We start from the raw sequence: 11272 nt of genomic DNA, 5'->3' as shown, positions 1-11272 counted from the left end.
CTGAAACCCCACTAAAACTCGCATGCTCTACATCACAGTAATAGAAAAAGAAAAATCAATGAACACCTGAAATCTACCAGCAAATTATTTTTAAAAAAAAAACAGAATTTCAAAACATGAATATGGCAGATTGAACTTAAAAACTTCAGTTCCTCCATTAACGGATGCTCTAACAGAGTCAAACCCTAAAATATCTTACAGAAACAAAGCATCATCATAATCCTAATAGAACTGAATTACAGTTAGAATAACCTAAGAAAAATTATAAAATTATTATTATATAAATAATAACAACTGTAGAGTAAAATGTATGGCCAGATTCGCTGAACAAATCTAAAAAAAGAACCAAAATTTTGTACCTTTTGATTTGATCAATGATCAATACTTAGTCAAAAAGAAAGTTGTTATTGTTCATCCCAAAGTTCTAAATTGTAGTTGCAGTTGCCGATACATCGCGGAATTGCTGACAAATGTAGCATCCATGATTATGATGCCGATGTAGGGACTCTGCCCAAAACTGTGATTGTGACCGCAATTTGAAACCCTGATTCATTCAATAGTAAACCGCAGAGTCGTCGATCTGGCTAACATCATCCTCATCCAACGGAGCAGGGAGGTTGAGATCTATCAAACTGTCACCAAACTTCGGGGAACTCAGAACCGGAACCACCCTGACCTCTGCCGCCGTCACCACCGCCGCTGACCCGGTAACATGGGTTCTCTTGTGCCCACCCAGCGCCTGACCCGACCCAAAAATCCGAAAACAAACCGGACACTGGTGAATCTTCTTCTCCACCACCAAATTCTTGTTCTCAATTTCATGATCTTCTTCTTTCACTACCTTGATCTTCTTGTGACTCGCTCTGTGTCCACCCAATGCCTGGTACGACCGAAACGTCTTGTCACACGTTTCGCATTTGTACCTTCCTCTCACCTTCTTCGTAGTCACCTTCACCTCTTCTTCCTCCTCGGATTCATCGCCATCATCACTATCTTCATCTTCTTCCTCTTCTTCTTCTTCATCTTCATCGTCTTCTTCATCTTCATCATCATGAACTAGCTCATGATGTTTTCTCTTCCACTTATCACGAGACAGCATCATGAGACAAAACGCCACATCCTCCTCCGTGGTGGTGTTCGAAGCCGAACTAGTCGATTCGATCCGAGTCCGCTTGGATCGTTTCCGAGTCAGATTCCTGGACGACTCGCTCTCACTTTCCCTGTCATGATGGAGGATCACCGACCCAGCATCGAAAAACTCAGGATCCGAGAACCGGAAATTCCGCTTCGGCTTCTCTCTCAACACATACGAGAGTGATCCCTTGTTGTTGTTTTCTTCAAAGGAGGAAGAAGGAGATGAAGCTGACTCGGCCTCAAAGCTGAGTTGAATCGTCGCCGGTGGTGGTGACTCGTTCGGTTTTGGTGGAAGCGGTAGGTGCATCATGTGAGACCTCATGTGACCACCCAATGCTCTGCCATTAGAGAAGGTTCTGAAGCAGAGTTTGCACCTGTGTTTCTCAATCATCATCAACCAAAAATGCAAAGAAAAAAGGAAAAACAGAGCAAAACAAACAAACGCACAACACACTCTGTTTCTGTTTTGCGATATGCGAAACTGTGAAATGAGTAGGTGTGACTTGGGATATATACGAGGTCACGTAAATCTTATTTTTTAATTTATAATAAAAAATATAGTAAATTAAATGTTGAAAATTTGATTCTTTTTGGAAGTGATTTTCATTTTGGAAAAAACGCCACAATGAATTGAAGATTTTTTTAAGTTGAAACATGCTAGGCTTGCCCGTTTTCTCTCTTTAGATGCCTTCTACCTTTTTACTAGTTTCCAATAATACCCTTTAGTTCCATGTCTTGCATTTAGGGTTTGTTGATGTGTGCTTATTATGTGAAATAATCACTTACTTAAAAAATCACTTATGTAGCTTTTTGAACGGTTTGGTTTTATAAAAATAGAATTTGAAATAAAAGCAGACATTAGATTTGACTTATTTTTAGTAGCTTTTAGAATAATCAATTATTTAGTTTCAAAAAAAAATAATCAATTATTTATAGTAATTTTTTAAAGTGATTTTTTTTTCATAACTGAATATAAACATAATTCAATTTATGCTTTTTAAAGTATCAATTAAACTCTTCGAATAATAGCTCAAGTGATAAGAGTTAAGAAATATATGAGTTGAGGATGAGAGGTCAAGAGTTCAATCCTTAAATAGTGTAATTTATCTTTCTCATGTACTAAAATAAAAGAAAGTATATATTAAAAAAATTATTCAATTTTAAAATCACTTATTTTTTTACTTGCAAAAAAAATTACTTATTTTTTAAGTGAAATACCTATGAAGATGTGAAATCTTGATATCTATTATATCTACGATTCAAATTTGAAAATTCCTAATTTTTTTGATAATTAGTTAATTGCCGTGATTGTTAAGTTTTGGGGAGAAAAAGAAATAGTTAAGGAAAGGGCATTTGTGGAAATCCTTTGGGTTGGCACTTTGCATCTTAAACTGGTTGCTTGCTTGTCCAAGTCAAGGAAAGAAAACTGCTGGGATTTGTTACAACCACGAAGATGGTTTGTTTTTGTTTTCTTTTTCATGGTTAACATCACCTGACTGTGATGTAAAACCCAAGAGACAACGTTACCATCAAATTGGGGAGTTACACGTAACTCACATCACCTACCTGTCTTTTCTGTAAATGCTACACGTTGTTTAACAAATTGACGTAAAAAAACTGAACTAGTGTTATTATTTTTCTTCGAACATTAATTTTACTATCTGTTTTGATTTGATTCTGTAATGTAATCTGTTACTTTTGCTGGGGGTGATGGGAGAGCCCTTCATCTGTGTGGTAGCTTTAGCATGCCGGCTGGTCCCTCTCCTTAGTTTCTATACCAACAAAACCTATTTAATTAACAAAAAAAATGTGGTAAAAAATTAATTTTTTTGAAGTTGTGGTAATAATTTAAAAAGGCAATATAAATGAGATTTTAAAGTGTAGCCAAAAAAAAGAAAAAGAAAAGAAAATTTTTTATCATAAATTTTGATATGTGTACACAACTTTTGTAGTAGATATCTGACACTTAACGTTTGTGACAGTAAAAAACCATCACTTTAGAATCCGCTACAAACTACAATGTTTGCCACAAACAAAATGGTGTGCACAAATATTTTTGTTTGAAAATGCTTAATCTTACTTCTAACTGAGATGAGATTCTGTTATATTTTGAATAGGGATAATTAACTCTAATTAATGTGGGAGTGTTTTGATATATTTACAGTTTTGATTTTTCGTTCAAAAAAAAAGTTTTGATTTGATTTTAAATTTAGGTAATGGAGGAGGATAAAATATTAAAGGTTTCCTTTAATTTTGGATCTTAGTTGAAATGTGAGATTGGAGTGAAGAGTGAGGAAATAAATAGGAAACTACCTGCCCTACAATTTTTGAGAATGGAGTATTGTATGGGATGAGATGAGATGAAGTTAGGGAGCGGATGCCGTTTTGTTAGGGTTTGGTAGACCAAGTCCTTTCATGCTACGTGCTCCTATCCTAATCCCAATAGTGCTTCCCCACACACATATATTTCGCACTCACACAAAAATCTTTGCTTCCCTTTTTCTTTCTACCAAAGGACGCGGTCCTTTTTAAGCTTAAATCAAATGCAACTAGTGTCATATATGCACCTTTCTTATTCATAAGTCTTATAGTTGTTCTATAGATTAAGTTGAAATTTCGAGTTCGAGTTCTCTATATTTTAATTGTGTTGAATATTTAGTAGAAATAATTTTTTCCATCGATAATTAAAGGTTATACATGGCCCAAACATGATTCTTTAGTAAAGAGTGGGAAATACCTTAATTTTAGACCAACAAGTTGCACCTTAGTCTTGAGTCTTAAAGGAGGTGAGGACCTTCAAGGCTGCCGTATTCAGTTGTATTGTGAATTTTGTGATGTGCCCTATGTCTTTTTTTTCTCTCTGTTTATTTCTTTCTTTTTTCCTAATTTGTGGAAGAAAAACTAATTGAAACTTAAGTAACTTTTTTTCCTGGTATTTATATCCGGTAAGTGGTTACCCTTTGAATGCTTCCAGATTCACACGTTTAAGTATATTTTATAATAATAATAAATAATTTTGAAAAAAATGTTTGAAATTGATTGTAATTTAAATGTATACAGATTTTTTATTGAAAGCAAAAAGTTAAATATCAAAAAAAAAAAAAATCATAGCACACCATACTCAAAGAGAAAAAAAGGGAAGCAAACACAATCAAAAGAGGGACACAAAACCTCCTCAGAACCAAAAACTAAAACTCACATTAACACCTACAATCTCAAGACTCAAACACAAAGAGCTATAAAAGGCTACACAAAAAGAAAGCCAAAGAAACTCGGCAACGAATACCTAGAAGAAAGAAAAATAAGGCGACCACAAAAAATGAAGAACCCAGATCAACCGCCATCCTGAAACTCATCCATATAACCTAAGGGGTATGTGCTACGAAGGTGCTCTCCTAAACTAAAAATCGAATCGTCTTTGGTCCCATAAAAAAACCATGCCAATCTGCTTTGCTTGCAGCCAAATACACCAAGATCTCGTCAAAACGCATGTGGAATCCTATGTCTCTAGTAAAATCACCAGATTAGGAGTATTCTCCCTCGGCTCCGTTAGCCCCGAAACCACTGCCACCTCTGCATCCAACCCATTCATTTTCTGCCTTTACTATTCAATTTCCTAGATTGACCTATCTTCCTAGGCACCACATAACCAAAAACTTCCAAAGACAACGCCTCAAAACCAGCTACGTCTCAATCAACTCGAGAGAGATCCGCTGCCCAACAAAGATGAAGCCTTGGACCAGAATGAGACGTTGTTGGGCTGACCTCATGAACATGGTAAGCAAAAGAGCACCCTACAAAATAATTAGAGCGCAAAGAGAGAACCAACGTAGCCTCCACACTAAGATAAGATGAAAAAGACCACATGGGAACAACCTGAGAGACCCTCAAAAAAGGGTTAAAACCATTGAACCGACCAAAACCAGCACCAGAAGAGGAACTCTAGGCCACAAAGGCACCAAGATCAACATAAGAAAAAACCATGAAAGACTTCCACTCTCCAGTCACCAGTCGCAGAAAAAGAAGGAGCCTACACTACATCCTCTTTGAAACCCAAAGAGAAGTTACCCAAGACCACATGACTCGTCAAATCTGGATTAACTACCCACACGCACCCATGGCCACATCTTCTTCGGAACCTTAGACATCGACATCCTCAGTCAGTCGAGCCAGAGAAGCAATCTCAAACAACACAACCTCATCAGGAACCCAATGGTCCTAAATGTAGAACTCTAGAAGCTAAAGACCATCTCTTCCTCTATTGGAGAGAAACTGCCAAGCCCGAGCCTTTCTCCTTCCCTACCATAAAATCCCACAAAGACTTTGAAGACAAACCAGGTCACTAGAGCCTAGACTTAACGACTATCCATGGATGAAACACCTGCAATCGGAAACCTAGTCGTCACAACATATAAGGCCGCACCTCCAAATTGGAACCCATCCGAAGATCTGAAAGTCGAAAGGGTTTGCTTCCTTGACGCAAACTAGAAAAATCGAAGCGCGCGCCCCTATTTCCACAAATGTTGAACGAAAACCTTCATCGGCTTGCCAATATACTCGAAGTGGCCCATAACATGGTGGTAACCCATCGAGTCCAAAATGTCGTTAATGAACAGAGTGGATCACGAAGATACCGAGAAGTTGGACGTGATGCCAGCCCCATCGTACTTCCCTTTGTCTTCATCTGCCAGCTCGCCGCCTCCATCCAACTCCCTCAAGCTTTGGTGGCCACAGCCCCTTGAGCTGCTATGGGACATGAAACCATAGTAAAGTCTCGAACGCATCATATTTGAGATCTTATTTCAATTAGTTTCTTAAGTATATGATAAAACATAGAAGATTGAATTCATCTCTTGAAAAATGGAAACTTTTTCAGATATACCAGGAAATTTCAGAGTTTTGAGGTTAGAGATAATGGTTGGTTTTTTTTTTTCCAAAAAAAAAATGGGTAGCAAATGATTGATTTATGTGAGGGGATTTGGGTGTAAGTGTATTTATCTATTGAAATATTTTATTTTCTTAATTTTAAAATGTAAAATACAAGAAATTTAATAACTTAGATTACATATACAATAAGATATTTTAATTGAATCTATCCTCAATAACATTTTTTAGGTTGTATCACTAAAAGAAAAGCACTAATGAGCTAACAACTCCGATATGTTACAACTAGTACTTTGACCCGTGCGATGCACGGGGGATTTTCATTTTAGTTTATCGCGTAATTTTTTTATTAAATATATGTTATTTTTATTATGCTTATTAGAAGATAATTTAAGAATTAAAATAAACAATTATTTATATAATAAAATAAAAATTTGTTTTTTGTGATGAATGTGTTTGTTTAAATTTTAAAAAAGCACAATCTTTTTGTTTATTTGTGGTTTTTAACCCTATTTTTTTTTAAATGCTACATTATTTATTTTTTTCTATATAAAAATTTAATAGTTTTTGAAGTCATTCTTAACTAAAAAAAATTCAATTTATATTATTATTTATTATATTTTTAATTTTTCAATTAATTTATACTTTTTTTGAATTTTTCTAGTTATATTTCTTAATTTTTTTGATGGTTTTTTTGTTTACAGACAAAATGTAGTACCATGTAAATAATACAATTTTTAACTATATGAAGTACAATGTAAATACACCGTTGTGGATTTCAAAACTATATGAAAATGCTTTCATTTTCAATCTTTACTCTTTTAACCTAACTATGTGTATTAAATGATAAGTTTTTTTAATATAATCACTATATATTTACTTTTATTTGGTTATTTTATATTAAAAAATCATTATTGTTCTCTTTTAATTTAGTTTAAGATTACTTCGAATTTTTTTCATTAATATCCAATAACATGTAAAATTCATTTATGATAAAAAATTTAGTAATGAATACAAATATGGAAGATTTAATGTGTTTTTGTATTAGAACTAACCCATTAAAGATTAACTTTTTGGCAACCTAACAATGACACAAAAATCAATCAACTTTTTCAATTCTATTGACATTTGGAGATGGAATGAACAAAATCCTGATTGAACCTAAGAGAAATAATTAGCACTTTTACATAAATACTCATGCTTAATTTAAGAGTGGTGTACAATGAATTAGTGAATGACAAAGTTGCCCCTCAGCTGCAAAAACTTTTTTTTTTGGTTGCTTCTTTTTTTTTTGGTTGTCAAAAACTTTCAATTTATATTTTAATTAGATTGTGCGCAACTACATAATTAATATTAATTCCTAAATTAGTTATCCAATCATCTACACTATTTGATGGCATGCTTTTTAACCCACTTTTTCGGTCCTTAGCATAATAGATTTCCTAGCCTCAGTTAAAAAATATATTATTTTACTCATTTCTGTTTTTTCTATGTTTATTTTACCATGGCAATCAAGGCTATTAAATTTTTTTTTTGAAAGTAAGGCTATTAAATTTATTAGTTACCCAATATTGTTTTATTTGATGGTGTGTTTAAAAATTTGTTTTTGGTGTATTTAAAATTCTATAACCACTATGCAATTATTAAAGACAAATAAATTTAGTAACCGACTATGTACCAAAAAAAAATTAGTAACCGACTTGTTTTACTATCCATATGCATTCTTTAGTCAAATTCCATGACAAACTTTTTTTTTTGAGAATAATTCCATGACAACTTTAACCTTATATTTTGATTAAATTTGTATTATCATTGTCCACTTTAAAGCTGCACTTAAATTCTTTTATAAAATATTCAACTACATTCACTTATATTCTTAAAGACAATTTAATTTGATAACTTAAGTTATTCAAATGTAACAGAATTTGAAGCTAACATTTCAGATCTTACTAATTCTAACCTGACATTTCAGTTCTTCTAACCACTCTCCAAAAATCATAATCATTAAACATTTTATGTTCATAAACTACTATAAGTCATCCTCGTTACACTTGCCTACATTACAGGTTTAAGAATTAAAACCCTGATTCCACCATTGAAAAAATAAATGGATCATAGTGCTTCTGAAGGTGATGTTGGTCTTCAAGGTGATGTTCCTCTGAAAGTTGTTCAACAACCTATGATTCACATTGAGTCCATGGGACTTCCTAGTGGTGGTTTCCCACCACAATCATCAACTCAGGTTGCAGTCCATCACAGCTTGCAGGCACCAATTTCAAGTAAGCCTACAATGAACCTCATTTACTGAACTATTAGTTACTAATCTTAAAAACTGCAAGAAAAAACCAAGCAAATAAGTATAGTTGGAAAATCCTATTAGGTAGAAAATAGCAAAAATTTAACCACAACTGGTTTTATACTCTACCTTCTTCCAGCCATATGTGGTTCATTTCCTGAAATTAGCTTAACTACATGAACTACTTATACCCCTACCACTGTAAAAGTTTTTCCTGCCCCAAATGAGCATTTGTCTGGAAAATATAGTTCATAAGCTTCACCTCTTATTCTCAATTATGTTCATAACATAAGAAAACCAAAGGTCCCCTAACAAACTATTCTTTTTTCCTACCTTTCCACACCAGAATTAAAGCACAAAAAATCACTGTCTAAAGAAACACTTCAATTAGGCAATTTTCTCAAATAAGCAAAAAATGGAAGCATATAAAGAAAAGGAACTAAAAACATTACTAAACCATTAAAGCAAAATGGAAACATAAACCTTGAAATATACAAAAGTGCAGATTTCCATCTCCCAGTTAGGGTCTTCAATAGTTTTCCCACATGAACATCCAATGCAATGCAAATCTGATGAAAGAAGCCACATATCTGATATGATGATAAGATCCAGTCCTGCCCATGGAACATGTCAGGAAAAACAATTCAAATAATCACTGATCTGAGTCCTCATTCTCAGTTTATCAACAATCACCTTGAGTTAAATCCACAATATATAAGAGATGAACAGATAGAGTTGGAGTCACTCAGCAACCACGTTGAGTTAAATCCACAATTTAGCCTCAAATAAATCAAACAAACCTGGACAGATTCTTGTTTTTCCTTTCTAATCACTATTTGCAGCTTCAGTTTGGATCCTTGATCCTCTGATCTATACAAAATCTCAAAGCCTTAAAAAATTAGTGAACAAAATCCATTTCCAGTAGTATATGAACCTGCATAGGAAAATAAGCTCTATGTTATTGTTGCTTGAGAAAACAACATAAAGGCAGCTATTGAAGCTAAGCCAAGAAAAATGGAGGCAATTAATACTTACAGTTTTTTGTTATCACAATGACACTGCTTTTCTACACAATATCATGTATTAGGATGCTTGTTGGCACAATGGATAGTGAGGAGTTGAATCTCACACTTGTGACCATGGTCGAAAGGGAAATAAAACAATTTCAATTGATTATAGTAGTAGAAATAAGTCAGAAGGAGATAAAATGTAATAATACTATATAGGAACCAAAATCTAAGCATGTACTTGCAAGCACACAATCATAGATGAACCTACGTTACCATCTTTAAAAAATTAGAAAAACAAAAAAACTAATAGCAATAACCTGCTTTCACTTGAAGCCGACAACAGACATCATTTTAGAAGTGTAGTCCCTGCAACACAGAATGAGAACGGAAGGTGTCTTTATCAAGTTACCTTAGAAGCATCCCTTTGCTTTTCTTTCATGACAATAGCCACTGCTTGTCTCACAACAAAATCTGAAGAATAGATAGGGTGAAATCACAATGGTGAAGTAAAAAGATGAAAGGAGGAAAAAAGAGAATGATTCTCACAATGGGGATTGGCGATTCCATAACAGTAAAAAAACACAAATGCATAAAACATTAATTCAATTCTAACCCCCAAAATGCGAGCATGTGCGTCAGTTCAAGTGAATCAAAGTCCCTCAAATTCGGACTCTCCAGAGCAGAACTGCAGGTAAATTAAAAATGCATAATAAGGTCGATTGAGATGAACAAATGAAAGACAGAAAGAAGAACAGTAAAAGAGTTGCAGCGAAAGAAACCTAACATCATGATGTTTGCCTAAGCCTGCAAAAAATCATAACTCTATGTGGTTGCTCATGTCTTTGAAATTTAAATACATATAAAAAATACAAATGCAACTTAAGTAGCTGACTCCATGTCTTGCACCAAAAGCTGAAATAACACTTTTAAACCACACTAACATGGTAATGAGAACATGTTAACTTCAATGATTAGTGAAAAGGACAGAACTGACAATAATTCTTCTTTCTTGATCAGAAATGTGGTGTTATGATATTATCTCAGATTGATAATTTATAGTTTTATACATTAGAAAAACACGCAACACGGTTATACAAATTCTCATATTAATATAAGAAACAAAAACCTTAGTCTTCAAGGATATGGAAGGATGTGAATTTAAAACTATAAGAGAAGTTTTATGTTCCGTGGGATCCAGCCATGCTTGAACCCCACATGGAAGGATTGGTGTTGCAAGGCTATCATGCATCTTCTCTTAAAAGGCTAGCTTATGATTGAAGGACAATGTATGGCTGATTGTTTCTGCAAGCTATTGGCCAAGCCTTATATAATATCACCCTTGAATCAGTGGAATTCATGATTGCCCAAATATGTTATTAGCTATGATCATGTAAGCATGTTTCTGAAACCTTTCCACTAAGTATATCTTAATAATGTTACACTTCTCATTGAAAGGGTCAAATCTAATGCATTTAATAGATTTTACCTGAGTAGGATCCTCCGCACCCAAGCTAGATGATTTTTTTGTACTTGCAGCCATCGATCTCTCAATCAATCTCTAAGGCATAAACCCTTCCACGATCATTTCTCATTGGAAAGGTCAAATCTGATGCAAGGATTAGTAATATTGCACAACTACTCATTCAATGTACTTTTGATGTTCTGGACTTCTGGTCCGGTCCCTTCTTTTTGCTCCACTCTTCATAGTAATAATGCAAATTATAAAGATAAAAACATAAGAACCGAAATTTAAGAAGATTGCATGAGAAAAAAGGAAAGAAACCACACCTACCCATTGTAGTCCTTGAGGATTCGTGTTCTGCTACACCAAATTTCAAGCTTCTCTGAAAAGAAAATGCTCTAAAACCTGTAAATTAGGCATGGATTCAATGCAAAGCCAATGGAGACGGAGGATTCGACAGTTCCGCCATCGGAGTAAGATGAAGGT

General features: G+C 34.1%; 1 protein-coding gene across 1 annotated transcript; it reads right to left on the bottom strand.

Annotated features, from left to right (window-relative positions):
• Positions 1–242: 242 nt before the first annotated feature.
• On the bottom strand, positions 243–1633 carry LOC130709465 (zinc finger protein ZAT9-like). Its single transcript, XM_057558833.1, has one exon. It carries the CDS (start codon positions 1526–1528, stop codon positions 554–556), a length of 975 nt encoding a protein of 324 aa, XP_057414816.1. The 5' UTR covers positions 1529–1633; the 3' UTR covers positions 243–553.
• Positions 1634–11272: the final 9639 nt, after the last annotated feature.

The sequence above is a fragment of the Lotus japonicus genome, chromosome 3 (genome assembly GCF_012489685.1).
Source record: "Lotus japonicus ecotype B-129 chromosome 3, LjGifu_v1.2".
NCBI classification, from domain to species: Eukaryota; Viridiplantae; Streptophyta; class Magnoliopsida; order Fabales; family Fabaceae; genus Lotus; species Lotus japonicus.
This window is presented reverse-complemented; position numbering and strand designations above follow the sequence as displayed.